This window comes from Perca fluviatilis, chromosome 2 (genome assembly GCF_010015445.1).
Source record: "Perca fluviatilis chromosome 2, GENO_Pfluv_1.0, whole genome shotgun sequence".
Classification (NCBI taxonomy): domain Eukaryota; kingdom Metazoa; phylum Chordata; class Actinopteri; order Perciformes; family Percidae; genus Perca; species Perca fluviatilis.
Window position 1 is genome coordinate 38,725,145 of NC_053113.1, and position 15,123 is coordinate 38,740,267.

Genomic DNA, 15,123 nt, shown 5'->3' on the forward strand with positions numbered 1-15,123 from the left:
TTTTCAGTATGGGTGTAGTAAGTGAAAAGTGTACTCAAATATATCAGAGATTGCCTGGAACTATGGAGCAAAGTCTTTTGATAGCACCTTAAGTTTAAGATTTGACGTCATTACACCCTAGAAATGTGGGACTTTTACATCATAAAATCTAAATTTATACCGTTTAATTGCTTGATTTTGAATATGGGTCAGAGGTGTCCACTGAAATAAATCTTTGTCTGGAATTATTAAAGTTGTATTCTTGTAAACTCTAACAATACAGTCCTTTCACAATTTAGTGGAATTGTATTTGTATTGTATAAGGGACAGACACAGGTTACATATATTTTACTTCTGGTGAATGTAATCCATTAATCTTGTTTTTATATGTACTTTTATTAACACCCTATTTTGAAAAACGGAAGTAGTCCCATGTGTATCATCCATAGACTGTTAACAGGGCCGTTTGAATGCATTTACCACACGTGCCGCTATAAGAGCGCACTACAATTTCAGCGTAGGCTGATTTGACCACGGAGATACGAGTGTCGGCTGGCTTGACCGCAGTCTTAAAAACCCAAGACCTAAAGACCTAAAATAACCTATATAACGTTACGGTTGATATTCAATAAGTGAGGCGTTAACTAGGCCAGTCTATAGTCAAATCTGAGTACAAGTAGCCTAGAGTCAGTTCAGATTTGCAACCATACCCAGTAGTAGTATGCTACGTTAGTAGCCTAGTAGTAGTAGTAGTAGTAGTATATTTTAGAAGGCTAAAATCCAACAAATATATTATAAAATAGAGTAGGTCAATGTCATACTAAATGTAACACAGTATCACAGCCTATGACAAACATTTGATATCAGCAGCAACAACATCCAAACAACCACACATGCAACCAACAAACCTGCTTTCAGTCACATCATTAATGAGATTAGCTAGCTAGCTTACTTACGTTAATGTCCACGAGCTTATCCTCTTGCAGTCTCCACACATATCACGCAAAATATGCTAGTCACGTTACAGGTAGGCCTACGTACATTCTAGTTTGTTCATCCAAATTTTCCACTTTTCTTCCTGCTGGTAGAAATATAATTTGCTCTTTACTGAGTTTGTTTTTCGAGTTACCAATTAATTAAGGCTTTATGCTAGCTAATTGTTGGAGTGTCCAAAGAAAACTTACCTGCTGCCTCGCGCTCTGTTAATTAGTCACGTCATGCGCAGGGCGTGGCCAGGAGAGTATAGTAATGTATTTACAGCATACTGCCAACAATACAGTGTCTATAGGAAAATACCTATCCAATAATTAATTTGTTTGTATCTTGTCTAAAAGTAGTCACATTTAAATACATTGAGTCAAAATATACTGGAAAGTGTTAAGGGCCACTCAAAAAATTTAGTAAAAAGCCACAATCCTTTAAGAATAAAGTCATATTACAAGATTGAAGTCATGATATTGTGAGGATAAAGTCACAGTAGTACAAGACAGTTCATGTACTGTACAGTTACTATTACACTGACTTTATTCTCAGAATGTTAGATTGTGTTACTCCTGACAGTAGCCTTAATGCTCTGGAATCATATACCAAAAACACACCATGTATACATTTTTAGTTGATAAGACGTAAATTCCCCTCTAGTTGCTACGTAACCCCCCCGAATTCACAGGAAAAATATGGATTACATGACAGTGTCCTCACTTGTAGCTACAGTCATGCGATGCCAGGTGGAGCAGATCTGGGAAATGATGTCAGCAACAAAAACATGGCCAGGACAGACATCTAAGATAGAAATATGGAACCACAATTCCTTTTCAGTTTGACAGTCAAAGAAGTGACAGCATTGATTCTGAATGAAGCTACGGTTTTGTAATTATCTGAAGAAAGGATTTCCGAGGAGACCATTTCTGTTGAATTTGTTCGCTTGAAATCATCACTCCTTTATCAAATAGATGCCCCAGGGTTATACCCATACCTTAAATCCTCTCTCTGAGTAGACGAGATCAAAATCAATGTTGGAGTGTATTGGAGCCAGGCAAGACTTGTTTAGATTATGATGTTATTATCCATAACAATTCATTTTCCTGTGGGAGGGGTCTCCAGACAAAAGTGATTGAAACAGGAAAACTATATTAACAAATGTGTAGGTTGAAGTTCAAATTTAGATTTGTGTCAGCCTGGAGTCCTGTTGGATACTTGTTTAGTAAGCCCTTAGTATGTAGTGGTGATGGTGGAGCTGAGGCTACACCTGGGCATTCATTACCTGAAATTCCGATCCACATACAGAACGCCACGGGGTGAATAAGTCATTACAAAAGCCAAAAAAGGACGTCCAAGAATAACATCTTTGACCCACCAGAAATATCTTGAAACTGCAAGTGTGGTTGCACTTATTCAAACTCTTTATTGTTCAATCAAGTTATTTGTTTCACAAAAAGTAAATACATTATTTGAACAGTAAGTAACTTACAACCAAAAAACATTCCAGACATGTACTAAAAAAACAACATAATTTTTTTTAATAATAATCTTTACAGTGATCCCATAGTAAACTAACACAAAATGTGTTAATGCTGTCACTGTGCAGGTTGACTTTGCTGTTTAGTTCCTGAGTTTGTTGCACTGACAATCCTGATAAGATAATATTGGTTCTAATTGGGAGATGGGACAGGTCTCCTGAACACACCAAGGACGATTAGGAATATCGTTGGAGCTGCAACCACGGCAACCGCAGTGGAGAACTGTGGGAAATAGCATGACCAAAATGTCAGCAAGATGTTACATCACAATAATGACTCTGTACTTTGGCCAGTGGTGGAAAGGAACTATGTACCTTTCCTAAAGTACTGTACTTACAGTAAGTACAATTTTAGATGTACTTGTACTTTAGTATTTCCATTTGACGCTACTTTATATTTCTATTCCACTACATTTCGTAGGGAATATATTGTGCTATTGTACTACATTATCTGACAGCCATAGTGACTACTGAGAGTTTCTTTAATATTATTCCTTTTTTCTACAATCAAGTTATGAGTCAGATGCATTGTTATAAATTAAAGTGCCCAACAATACGTTATATAAAGAGAGAAAATATAATAGTGACCAGCTACAAAATAAATTGATACATTAACTATCGGCAGGTAAATGTTACAGATTATTGAGTTAATATTTGGGAGTTTACACTAGAAATAAATGATGATAATAATATTAATAATTATCAGCAAGGTACATTTTCATATAGAACATTTTATTACAAGTTAACTTATTGGTCTTTGTATTAAAATGCATGTGCAAACCACAACTAAAATGCTACATATTAATGCACCAAAATGATAATACAATAATATAACGGAAATTATTAAAAAACATGTTGACTAATTAGTACTTTCACTTTTGATACTTTATGTTTCGCTGATAATACTGATGATATACTTTTACTTAGGTAAATATTTAGTTGCTAACTTTTACAAATGTAGCTTGAGGATATCCCACTAACCTTAATAGCAGCACTATAGTCCTTTTGGAATGACCGAAGATACACATTGAAGAGGGCGAGGCTGCAAGGAAAGTATGAATCTGTATCTTCTGAGTCTCTGCATCTTTTGGAAGAGAATATAGAATTATTTTTCCTTCAGATTTCTGTTGAAAACAGTATACTGCACTGCACTTACACAACTGGCGTATACACATACAATTCAAACACACCTTTTGTACAAAGTGCTTAGGAGCAAACTGTTGTCGGCCAGGTACAGCTCTGAAAGGCCAAGTTTAATCAAGACTGACAGCGGCAGCTTGTAACCCTCCTCAGCAAGGAGGCCAAGGTTGTACCATCCCTGTGGAAGATGAGTATGGCTTACAGACACACGCTCAATTTTGAATACAAAACAACCTTGAAAAATAAACATACAAAGCAAAAGATCTATTTAAAAGAAGCAGACCTGTGGCTCGTTCCTTACTGCTGCCAGTGTGTACATTTCTGCTGAAGAAAACCGCCCGTCACCCTGCCCCTCGTATAACAGGTCACCCATCCTAATCAAGGCTGGAGAGGCAGTAGAATAAGAGGTCAAAAATAGGGTTTAAAGTATGAATGTTCCTACTCAAGTTTCCAAATATTGAAGTCCCAAAAGATAATTATTTACCATAAGTGTCAGGATTTTGACTTTGGATTGTAAGGTTGTAATATCTCCACATACAGTTTGATGCAAAAGCAGGATCCAGAAAACCTAACTTGGGACATACAGAGTAAAAATGTCATTTTGACAAAAATGATTAAAATCGTGACACTATAAATAATATAGATATAACTCACCATATGGTGATCACATAGATATGCCACATTGAATTGGGCAGGTGAATACCCGGACTCAGCAGCCATCATGTAATATAACAGTGAGCTGAACCTGTTGAAAAGCTAGAATGTTAATTTGCTGCTACTGCAGTCAAGTTGCCTGATCATGATCATGGCAAGTGTGAATAGAAAAAAAAAGATTACATGTCACTCTTGAGATATGAATCCAAGGCCTTCCGCAAGACGCTGCCCAGGTATCCATTGTGCTCAGCTGCCCACTTTACCCACCTGCAGTCAAGTTAAAAAGACACTTTAGTCACAGCATAAGGACAAATCATATACGTAAAGTGGAATATATAAAAGGGTAGGTAGCTAACAAAACAGCATCTGATGGATGTCTGTTGACGCGGCCAGGTATCCCAGTGGTCCAGATGCTAGCGAGGTGAATTGCTCCCCTGATGTGCCCTCTCTCTGCAGACTTCAGGTAGTACTGATAGGCCATAAACTGTCGGAAAGACAAATGATTTACCTAAATAGCAGTCTGCAAGCATACCAGCAGATGATCACAGAAAGCATTCATACTTGAGCTAACCTGGTCAGCAGCTTTTCCTGGATACAGACCCTGTGAGTACATGACACCGAGATTGAAAGCAGATTCTGGACACTCAAGGAGATCAGCCTTCTCCCACAGCTGCACTGCCTGCTCGTAGTCCTGCTCAAAGTGCTCATAGTACCAGGCCAGGGCATTGATTGCAGGAACAAAATTCTGTAGGACAGAATATTGTAGGAAGCAATATAGGGAGTGCTAACTTTAAAAGGCTTTTTGCAACAGTAAGTGGAATCCTAATGTTACAGTATTGATAAAGAGTAATAAAGTAAGTAATTCACATTTAATCATACAAAACCTTGTCCATTGCTTTCTTCAGAAAAGTGAGAGCTTTTGGGATGTCCTTTTCAACACCATGCCCCTACAGAGAAACACATCAAAATGTCATAATAAAAGCTAATACTTAATGATACAACCTAAGAAAGGAGTAGTCGTTCAGTAGCTTACGATATAAATGGTCATGTTTCTCATTGTACAGCAGGTGTAGTTCTCACCTGTAGTAGGACTATTCCATAGTCATACATTGACACCGGTTCCTCCCACTGGACAGCTCCCCTTTCGTAGTGTCTCGCAGCCTTCTGGATGTCTGGAGTCACTCCCTGCTGACCCCAGTACAGCATGCGGGCAACTGCTTGCTGCAAAACAGTTGCTGAGTTATTACAAAAATTAGACATCCTTACCTTGTTTAAGTGTCTGTGGCCATTTTCTTTTACTCTGAAATGTGTGCTTTGAGAAACAAACCTACATACTTTTTTGGGCATTTTTAGGCCTTTATTCAACAGGACAGCTGAAGATGTGAAAGGGGAGAGAGGGGGGCACGACATGCAGCGAAGGGCCGCAGGTCGGAGTCGAACCCTGGCCCGCTGCGTCAAGGAGTAAACCTCTATATATGGGCGCCCACTCTACCAACTGAGCTATCCGAGGGCCCACAAACCTCCATACTTGTTTCCATTTTCATCACACATTGTTTTATCTGACTTTCTGTGCTTGTGATAGAACAGGGTACCTCGGCTTCAGCTGCTCCTCTGCGTGCCTGCAGTTTCAGCCATTGGAAGATATGATGATGTTCACTGGTCTGGAGATTCAACACCTCGTCATTGTTTAAGTAAACAGCCTCAACAAATGTCTAAAAAAAAAAAAGAAAGGAAAAAGAGAAAACACATGTAAAAGTCAATGGATTGTCTTTTCTTTTGTATTCCTACTTCCTTAGATGTCCAGAAATGCAGCTGTGTGCTTTGAATAAACCAATAAAACATGAGCCACTTTTGAGCACTGTAATATCACCAAATGTATCATACTGTTATCTGTCTTGGTATGGAAAGCAGTGACAAAGGTATTGTTGATGATGGAAATGGAAAAAAATATAGCCACAATAAGGAGAGTAGAAAATATATTACAATATCACATATCAGATCATATGCTGTAATAAGCCCACAGCTTGTCCTCCCAGCCTCTGCATTACAAGTACTGTATGTCTGACACTGTTAGACATGACAGAATATATTGTACAAATGCTATTCTCTGATATGTTGTGATAGATTTTTTTTTTTACAAATATGTTTATGATAATGTAGAAAATGCCATTACTTATGATGAATATTAGGCAAGAAAAAGTTAACATTGAATCACATAAACATAGATAAAAAATGATAAGCTTTTTAATATAGTAGAACTGTATATATATATATATATATATATATATATATATATATATATATATATATATATATATATATATATATATATATAATACACATACATTACCTGCTCTGGTGTGGGATTGTGACGGTCTAAAGTTGTCTGTTTAGCAATGTTTGCATAATATGCATAGGCCAGGTCTGGGTCTGTGGGGAGGCCATGGAGACCCTGGTGGTGCAGGTGCCCAAGGTGCAGAAGTGCTAATCGATCATCCTTTTGGGCTGCCAGCAGGGCCAGGAGCCAAGCCTGTCCCAAACACAAGGGCATGGGAGACTATAAAAAAAAATGTACACCACAGGCAGAGTTCTACATTATCTGAGCCAGTAGCTCACACCTTATTGGGCTGTTCCTTGACTCCCAGGCCAGCGCTGTAGAGCACTGAGGACATGTGTAGAGCTCGGTTATCAGCCAAGCAGCCAGCTTGGAGCAGCAGTGGTAATATTCTGCTGACCACACCAGTGCTGCTCGCTCTGCTCAGCTTATGAAGTGATAAGGAGTACAGCGCTCGGCCCACAGCTAGCAGACTAGCTCTTCTTTCTCCTGCAAGTCATGAATTGATTTCAGTGGTTTATGTTAGATAATGCATTGATATAATCAGTGAATGATAAGTAGAATATAATGTTTACTCAGCCAAAGAACAAGCAAATCAGTCAGTTGTTACAAACTCATGCTGTGCAGCCAGACTTTGTTCAAACCCACAGATCTTCCAAAGATGCCAAATGTGTGAATTCTGGGAAATGTGTATACAATGATGCACAACACATCTACAATATTTCCAATTGATGGAATGTGTTTGACTATTTCATTCAGAGTAAACATCAAATGGATTCAATTTAGAGCTGCAACCAGCTTATAATATACTGTCCATGCATTAACACTGTCAGACTGTGTAGGGTGATTTTTCCAACCTTAAATAGAATTGATGTATCTCTCTCTCTATATATATATATATATATATATATATATATATATATATAGAATACTAATATATGCACATCCTCACCAGGAAGCTTCCTATCTTTGTATAGTATTTGTCAAAAGGATAAAACACAACAAAGCCCAAGAGCTTATGTCTCTTGTGCTCGGTAGCGGTAGCAGTTAATTAGGTGTTACTGTAAACTATATTAAGCTCTGTATTTGAAATCCTACTAGAGTAAACAAATAATACCAGTGGAACATACTTTATTGTCTTAATTGTTTAAGTATTCATTGTAAAAGATGGTTCTCTTTCTCAGTGTTAAATGATTACTAAAAAGCTTAATCCACAGAGTAATGTTAACAATGACCTTTGTAGTGGCACCTAATTGTTTCTCATTTTTCTGTACCACCCTTTGAAGTCAGTCTAACTGCAACCAGTATTTGAAACACGAGCAACCATACGTCTTCTTTTTTAAAATGTTTACTTGTAAAAACAAAATTAAACATGGTACGCACGGTCAAAAAACTGTGTTGCTTCCAACATCTCCAACTTCAAACTAACTAAGCTATGACGTAGCGCCATCCGATTGGAAGCCCAAAACACTAAAACATCACTAGAACCAAACACTACCAAATCATGCATTACAACCAATACATGACCTATTAATTTTCATTAAACAGTTTTATACTATTTTAACTGTTTCTAAACAAACATACCATTTAAGATGAACCAATACCTATTTGGCTCTTACAACCTTTGTACTCGAGTTTGTTACCTCCATCTCTGGATATTTTGTACCAGTGCAGTCTATCTCTTACCATGTTTGAAAGCCAATAACTTGGCCAGTTTTGCTGCTTGTCTTCTATGAGGGACAGTCACCTCCCACAGCTCACACTGTGACGATGGTAGTCTGTCCTTTTTCATCCACTCATGGAACGCATCGAAACAGATCTCTGAAAACATATCACAGTAGACAGCTTCTTTGCATTTTCAGTAGCTCTGCAGAGGGCTCTTGAGAATATTTCAGGTATAGTAACATTAGCACCATCTGGTGGATATATAAGCCTACTACCAGACTCTATCTCCTGTTCGGCCTTGAAAGAATAGCCACTGATTTTAATATTCATCTCGAGATGAAATTCTTGACAGGTCTGCAGCCATCCAGTCAGGTTCACGTTCCTGATAACATCTGGAATTACAACTTCAGGCTGGAGAAGAGGAAAAACATCAGACTCAAATGATCGACATAGACAATGGCCGTGGGCAGCTGCAGTATATTACCATGCTGTGAGGTGATATCCTGTTGCGGTAGTAAACCAATGGCCCAAAATAACCTTCCACACCTCGTATGAATTTCCCTCCACCAATCACAAAGTATCCCTCTGTGTCATCCAGCTTCACATTATGCCCCATCCTGTAAGACACAACATGTTGACAACACATAGGCAGAATACTTGAAGTGCATTTTTATTTCTGATTTTAATATATTTGAATCACTGTTACGTCAGATATAGACTTACATATGTTCTATTGAATGAAGGCTTCTCTGCTCCTTATCCACGCACACCATGGAGACAGTCACCTGAGACGCACGCACGACAACCGCCACAATATTTTTCATTATTACCATTATTTACATAATGAGGGCATCTTCTGCGAACAAGAGATGACTCACCATTCTACCCTGCAACATCACACTGATTTGGCACCACTCACTTAAAGGCACCTTGAATGGGGAAACCAATGCAGAGGATTCCCCAGACTCGCCATCCATCTGGACGTGTAGCTGCCCTATACATATCAAGCAATGGCTCATGTAAGTTCAGATAATGACACTGTGTAGTTGCATATTGGGAATACCTGAAAGGTGAGATTCATTTCTTAACCATACCTGATTTTTTGATTAACAGTGTTGGTGTGATGTAGTTGTTATGGGGGTCTATATGGTAAAACACACCACACAGGTTGTCCTGGCAGCGTCTGGTCACAAATATCCAGATGGAGAACATACACCTGGCAAAAACACAAAGCCATTGGTTAACTATCCTTAAATAAAATTGTCATTACCAGAATAGAAAGCTAGGTTAAATGTGGTGTGACTTTTATTGTCTTACCATGGAATGGAGATGGCTTTAACACGTGAATACTCCAGAACCTCACTGCCATAAGGGACCAATGTCTTTGTGATACCAAAGCTTTCTCCAGTTGAAGCATACATTGTAGAAAGCAAATGCACCGTTTCTGAATAACATTAAGTGTTTTGGTTGAGATTTTGAAAGACTACAATTGTTTTTTAATCACATAATAATACATCAAGTACAGTATGACATTAAGTTTTGACAAATCCTAAAATCATTCATCCCTGTAGGGTTTTTCTGATTGTGATGTTCTCTGATTCTTAAATGTTGACAAGGCTCCCCTTAAGGTGCCTTTGTCCACATGTGCAGTTTATTGCAGTTTTAAGCTCACTTCTCAAACCTTACCTTGCTCCAAAGGGCATTGTTTCTTTGAAAGCTGTTGAGTTAATTGCAGCATTTGTGTACTCCAGGTAATGCACAGTTGATGCTGTTTTACAGGTCGACTTAAAAAAGGTTTAGGCTGCAAAGTTGCCACATCCTGAGCAGCAACAGGCCTCTCAAATCCACTGTACCTGACTGTCGCAAGGAGGATGCAACTCAGCACCCACTGGGAGTCTGCAATAATCCCATCAGCTTGATACACCAACCAATCCGGCAGGATCAGCTCCAGAGTCATTATTTTAGGATTACCAGGGACGCACCTCCACTGTTTCAGCAGGAGTGTGGAAGTGATGCCAGTTTCAAAAGATACAATAAAGTCCAATTGTACTGTAGCAGGTTCATCACAAGAGTAAAGTATTTCCAAAAGATGGTCAGGCAGAGGCTCCTCTGGAGGATTCAGGAGTGTCACCTCGTCTAAACCCCAAATGATCTGTGCGGAGCAGAATATACGCACATAGTTGCTAATGAAATCTGTTGAAAGCACGTGTGTATTACAAAGGACAAGTGTATTACAAATCATGAAGGAAAACCTGCTCCTACCTGCATGCTGAGCCCAAACACACAGAGGCATCTGTACAGTGTATGGAAATCCATGGTTTATAAAGTGCTTTCATTAGTCTCTCCATTAAAGATTATGGAGCTGCGAAGAAACAAGAAACCTCAAGATCCGGACCTCATCCTGCTTCACCTCACTCATGTTGAAACCTAGGTCAATATTTAACAGCACATAGTCCCACCCTGATTACTATATACACAGTGCAGTTAGGGTGGAGTTTTGTGGACTGGGTTTCATACCTATACTAAACATACACCCAAAGGTTAACTAATATTATTCACCTATTATGCTGAATCTGCATTTAGATTCAGATCATTTGATTTCGGGCAAACTTGCTAAGTACACTGCCATCTTTGAGAAATTATATTTAAGAGAAGACACATTTGTTTAATTCTACAGATGAGAAAGTGTTGTGCAGCATGTGGCGTAATGTGTATGACAAATCAGCTCATTCTTCATTCAAAATAGTTTATTGCTATCATGCAGTTGTGCCATAAAAGTTTAGACCGTCACAGAAGATGCAAAATTATCATTTTCTCTGTACAAATATACTGTGTTTAGAAATATTAGCTCAAAACAAAGGGACAGAAAAGTAGGGATGGGGAGTACAGAGCTTAAGCTGATCCACTCTATAAACCCAATATAGGTTTTGTTACAGCAGTTGACATGCATCAACATTACAATGCATTATACTGGGAGCAGACAGACGCACACACGCACACATACATACAGATGGCAAAATCCATTACAGCTCTGTCGTGCAAAAAAAAAAAAAAGGTACAAATGACGCTTTAAAAAAGTACCAGTAGGAAATTGTTTTTTTAAAGCTGGTTTCTAAAATAAAATATTCAAACGTGTCTTTTACATCCAAACCACCTGTTACATTATGAGGCTGGGGGAGGCCGACTGTGTCTTTTGCAGCACTTTTTGGTTGCTCATTGGTCAGGAACACCCTACGTGTACTGGCGTCCTTACTACTTTAGCAATCACCTACAACTACGGATGCATAGTTTTGTGCTCATATGAAGCTGTTGGTATTAAAACTGGCACAACGTTCTTTGATGTGGTAATCGGAGAATAGTAATTATCTGTAGCAAGTGTAAACATACTGTACTGACGATACCGTTACAGAAACAATACCCTTGGACATTCGGCATTTAAGCTCAGGATATACATAACACACTGTGTATATGTGGTTTTGTGTTCTGTGTAAAAGGGGCTTTCAAGGCCAAAAACACTACAAATACAAAGGCCTCTGACAGAAATAGCGATTTGGCACTTGAACCGCGATTGGTCTTCCATAACTTGAGAGAAATCTTCCATAAAAGGTGATTTACAAAGTGGTTACAACTTGAACATTTATATCTTGCACAGAGCAAATGATGTTTGCCTTGTAAATAGCCCTTACCAGCACCCATCTCACACGGACAAATTGCTGTGAAGTTTTCATCGTCCACCTAAATAGTCACTAAAACAAACATAAAACAGCCGGAGCAAAAATTCAAGTTACTCGCACCCTGTTCATTAAATTAACATTTAGTGGGAAATGTTGATTCCCATTTACATTTCAAGAGGACAATCTTAAAAAAGAAAAGTTTACTTTATTGTATTGGTTGAGTAAAAATGATTAATCACGTCCTCCTCCAGTGAGGATATGGGTTAATCCAAATATTAATACGTGGTTCAACGTTTTGGCATCGTTTAAAAGCTGGACTTTTGAGCAAAGCACTTCTCTCTCACTCTCTCATGCACCCAACAACTAAACACTAAAACCAAAGCAAAAGGTCTAATGCTGCAATTTGATGGTCCTTTTGTAACTTATTACAGAGAGATTTACTGCTTGTTCAACTCTCCTTTGGATGAGATCCAAGTTTGCAAAATATTAGAGCATTTTAAATCTATATTCTTTTAAAACCACACCAAGTACTATTGCTGTGCTCAATGGCACTTAACACTTTTTTTTTAAATTTATTTTTATTTTTTTTAAAACAGACAAAAGTGAAATTTGAGTGGCTAATACTAAATGGAACTCCGAGCCTTCTAGTTCTACTCCTCTGTTTGAGGATCTTCTGAATGTGTCATTTGCTCTGCCAAGAAGAAAACAAAAAAGACAGAAAAACATGTAACCATCAATAAAAAAATATAAAAAAAAAAAGTACTCAGTGAGTGCGCATTCACTTTGGATTTGTAGGCTAGGTGGTTAGGTAGTAATAAAAGAAACATCAAGTGTTGTCTAAGAAGTTTAAACGACAAGAACCAAGCAAACACTAAGAGCATTCGAGTATCAGACAAACAAAAGTGAAGACATGCTAAATGTTATAGATTGTAGAACAAGAAAGAAAAAAACTGGGAAACACATTTGCCTTCGAGACTGGCACAAATTCCTGCTGAATAAATAATACTTTACAATCCAATATACAAACCTACCCGTTCCCCACATATTTAACATACCAACCAAATAAGCAGATAAAACTGAACAGCTGGTTGCTCCCACAGTTACCTAGAGTAGGTGATGTACCTACAAAAAGATGCAACGGCAACAAATTGTGCCATCATTTGACCATTAATGAACCCATAAAACATTGAAACGTTTTTTTTTTTTTTCCAAAAACAGACCAGAGGAATACAGTCAAACAGCTTTGCTAGCCTGTAGTTCATGTAGCCCTTATTTCTTCTGTTTCTTGAAGATCTTGAAGGTGTGTTTCTTGCGGCTGGCAGTGGAATCTGTGTCTTCTCCTGTAGAGCCGCTGTCCTCCTCCAGCGGGCTCTTCTTGGAAGACAGCTGTGGGATGCGGCTGTTGCCCTTTGCCCCCGCTGTCCCTGGTTGCCCTCCTGTAGGCGACGGTGTGTCAGGTTCGGTGGAGTTGGGGCTGAAGGAGCGGGACGACTCTGACAGACTGTTGATCTCTCCCAGGCTGGGAGACTGCTCTATGCCGTACACCTTCTTCATTAGTATGGGGCTGTCAGGGACAGGCTCTGCAGGACTGACCTCATGAATGCGGTTCCCTCCGTTGGGGGTGTGAGCATGCAGAGAGACCGTGTCATCTCCACGTCCAGATATGCCGTGCATGAGAGAGGTGGGCTTGATTAGGTGGCCTTTGGAGCTGTAGGCAGATAGCCGATCACCAACTTGGGAGAGGGACAGGGAGGAGTCAGAGTCAGAGCGATTTAGGTCTCTGTGGAGGAAAAAAAACAAAAACAAAAAACACAAGTTAGAGGAAATGGAAAAAAAAAAAAAGTTTAAAGGTTGAAGCCTTGCATGCTGGGGTTTATCTACACTATGCCTGCAAAGCCATGGATACACACTGGGCACAGCCTGGACACTGGGACTCCACACTTGTTAGTTGGGCAGACTCAGAACAGGAACACAGAGTTTGAAAAAGAGTAAATGCATGGATTTTGTAATGCCTCATCAGGTGCAATGACAAGAAAGCTAAATAAAAGACAAATCAAACCAGAAGAAAGCATGACAAAATAAAATGGACTTAAAGAAGGAAAAAAGATGGACAGATGAAGATACCTCTGCTATGATGCATTGATTAAAAGATGAAATGACACCAGGTGGTAAAAAACACATCCACGCACATGCGACGTGTGTGGAGAATTGGAAAGAGACGGGTACCCGAAGATGTCGGTGCACGAGGGGTGTGCTTTGGATACATCGGAGGTGAAATCAGGAATGGGGTCCATGGGCTGAAAAGAAGCATGATATATATGGGAGGAATGAGGAGCTACAATGCTGCCCATGGAGCTGGCTAAGCAGGAGGAAGAGGAGGACTGGGAATGAGGGTTTAGGTTGGAGGTACAGATGATGGAGGGGTGAGACACAGCCGAGGAAAGAGGAGGCAGAGGGAGACAATCGAGCTGGCCAAACGACTGGCTGCGCGACTGTCTGAAAGTAGCCCTAGACCTGAAAGGATATAGGGTTCCCTCTCCCTGCTGCTCCGCCAACAGGCAACTCTCTACCAACCTCTGGGAGCCCATGGCCAGCTGGGGGTCAATGTGGCGTTGGCGCAGGGACATCATACTGGGAGCTGTGGGCATAAAACAGCAGCATTATCAACAACCACTTGTGAAATAAAGTCTGGACGGAAAAGGGGAGACTGACTGGGAGATTAGTGGAAAGATACTCAAGTGCAGGGATACATTTTTCTCGACTTAAAAGTTGGAAAATGATTACATCTCCACGATGAACCCTATTCACTGATTTACCATTATAACATCCCAACATCACGATTTTCTCTCTCCTTCTCCTCAAGGAAAAATATTAAATCAAACAAAAGGAGAACACAGTGATGGTGTTAGCAACTTAAATATATCATTTAAATGAATAAAAGACAAAAATATTAGCCCATTTATGAAAGGAAGTGCCCATTTACAATAAAAGTAAGTGGCAAATCACTATGGGAAGAAAGCAGGGGGGTTGGGGACAAGATTTAGAGAAGGGGGTAAATGTGGCAAGCAAGCAACTAAGGCGGGGGCAGATCAATGCAGCATGGAGTAGTTTCTCTTTCAGCTGTGTCCATCTGCAGCGTACTGTCCCAATTAAAACAT

At 39.3% G+C, this 15,123-nt stretch overlaps 2 protein-coding genes across 6 annotated transcripts in view; both read right to left on the reverse strand.

The window, feature by feature from the left end:
• Positions 1 to 2,363: 2,363 nt before the first annotated feature.
• Positions 2,364 to 10,679, reverse strand: LOC120570635 (protein sel-1 homolog 3). 3 transcript variants are annotated; one of them, XM_039819112.1, is made up of 23 exons: positions 10,554 to 10,679; positions 9,978 to 10,443; positions 9,609 to 9,735; positions 9,386 to 9,507; positions 9,170 to 9,285; positions 9,015 to 9,076; positions 8,776 to 8,908; positions 8,567 to 8,702; positions 8,313 to 8,447; positions 6,910 to 7,115; positions 6,642 to 6,821; positions 5,884 to 6,003; positions 5,372 to 5,512; positions 5,176 to 5,238; positions 4,863 to 5,036; positions 4,648 to 4,775; positions 4,475 to 4,558; positions 4,292 to 4,382; positions 4,122 to 4,209; positions 3,921 to 4,021; positions 3,688 to 3,815; positions 3,479 to 3,581; positions 2,364 to 2,720 (listed from the first exon to the last, which is right to left on the reverse strand). In XM_039819112.1, the coding sequence occupies exons 1-23, from the start codon at positions 10,605 to 10,607 to the stop codon at positions 2,631 to 2,633; spliced, it is 3,048 nt and encodes a 1,015-aa protein (XP_039675046.1). In that variant the 5' UTR covers positions 10,608 to 10,679; the 3' UTR covers positions 2,364 to 2,630. The 3 variants fall into 3 exon arrangements, 2 of the variants coding, with proteins under 2 accessions (XP_039675046.1, XP_039675058.1); XM_039819124.1 differs by lacking the exon at positions 10,554 to 10,679 and having other exon boundaries at positions 9,609 to 9,689; positions 9,978 to 10,125; XR_005641089.1 differs by lacking the exons at positions 2,364 to 2,720; positions 3,479 to 3,581 and having other exon boundaries at positions 3,797 to 3,815; positions 4,122 to 4,205.
• A 341-nt stretch (positions 10,680 to 11,020) lies between these two features.
• The window catches only part of stim1a (stromal interaction molecule 1a), a 28,874-nt gene continuing 24,771 nt past the window's right edge, over positions 11,021 to 15,123 (reverse strand). For 2 of the 3 annotated variants that reach the window (XM_039779479.1, XM_039779471.1), the window contains 2 exons: positions 14,540 to 14,603; positions 11,021 to 13,745 (listed from right to left, as the gene is read on the reverse strand). In XM_039779479.1, coding sequence (XP_039635413.1) covers positions 13,235 to 13,745; positions 14,540 to 14,603 — 575 coding nt within the window. In that variant the 3' untranslated portion in view covers positions 11,021 to 13,234. The remainder of the gene's footprint in view (positions 13,746 to 14,539; positions 14,604 to 15,123) is intronic. The other variant, XM_039779486.1, reaches the window with a different exon arrangement.

Excerpts from the sequence above, each read along its gene's own strand:
- LOC120570635 (XM_039819112.1), bottom strand. The coding sequence starts at position 10,607 with ATGGATTTCCATACACTGTACAGATGCCTCTGTGTGTTTGGGCTCAGC. Across the intron at positions 5,239-5,371 it reads ATGGAATAGTCCTACTACAG|GGGCATGGTGTTGAAAAGGA; the intron begins GTGAGAACTACA and ends GTTTCTCTGTAG. Across the intron at positions 4,210-4,291 it reads ATCTATGTGATCACCATATG|TTAGGTTTTCTGGATCCTGC; the intron begins GTGAGTTATATC and ends GTATGTCCCAAG.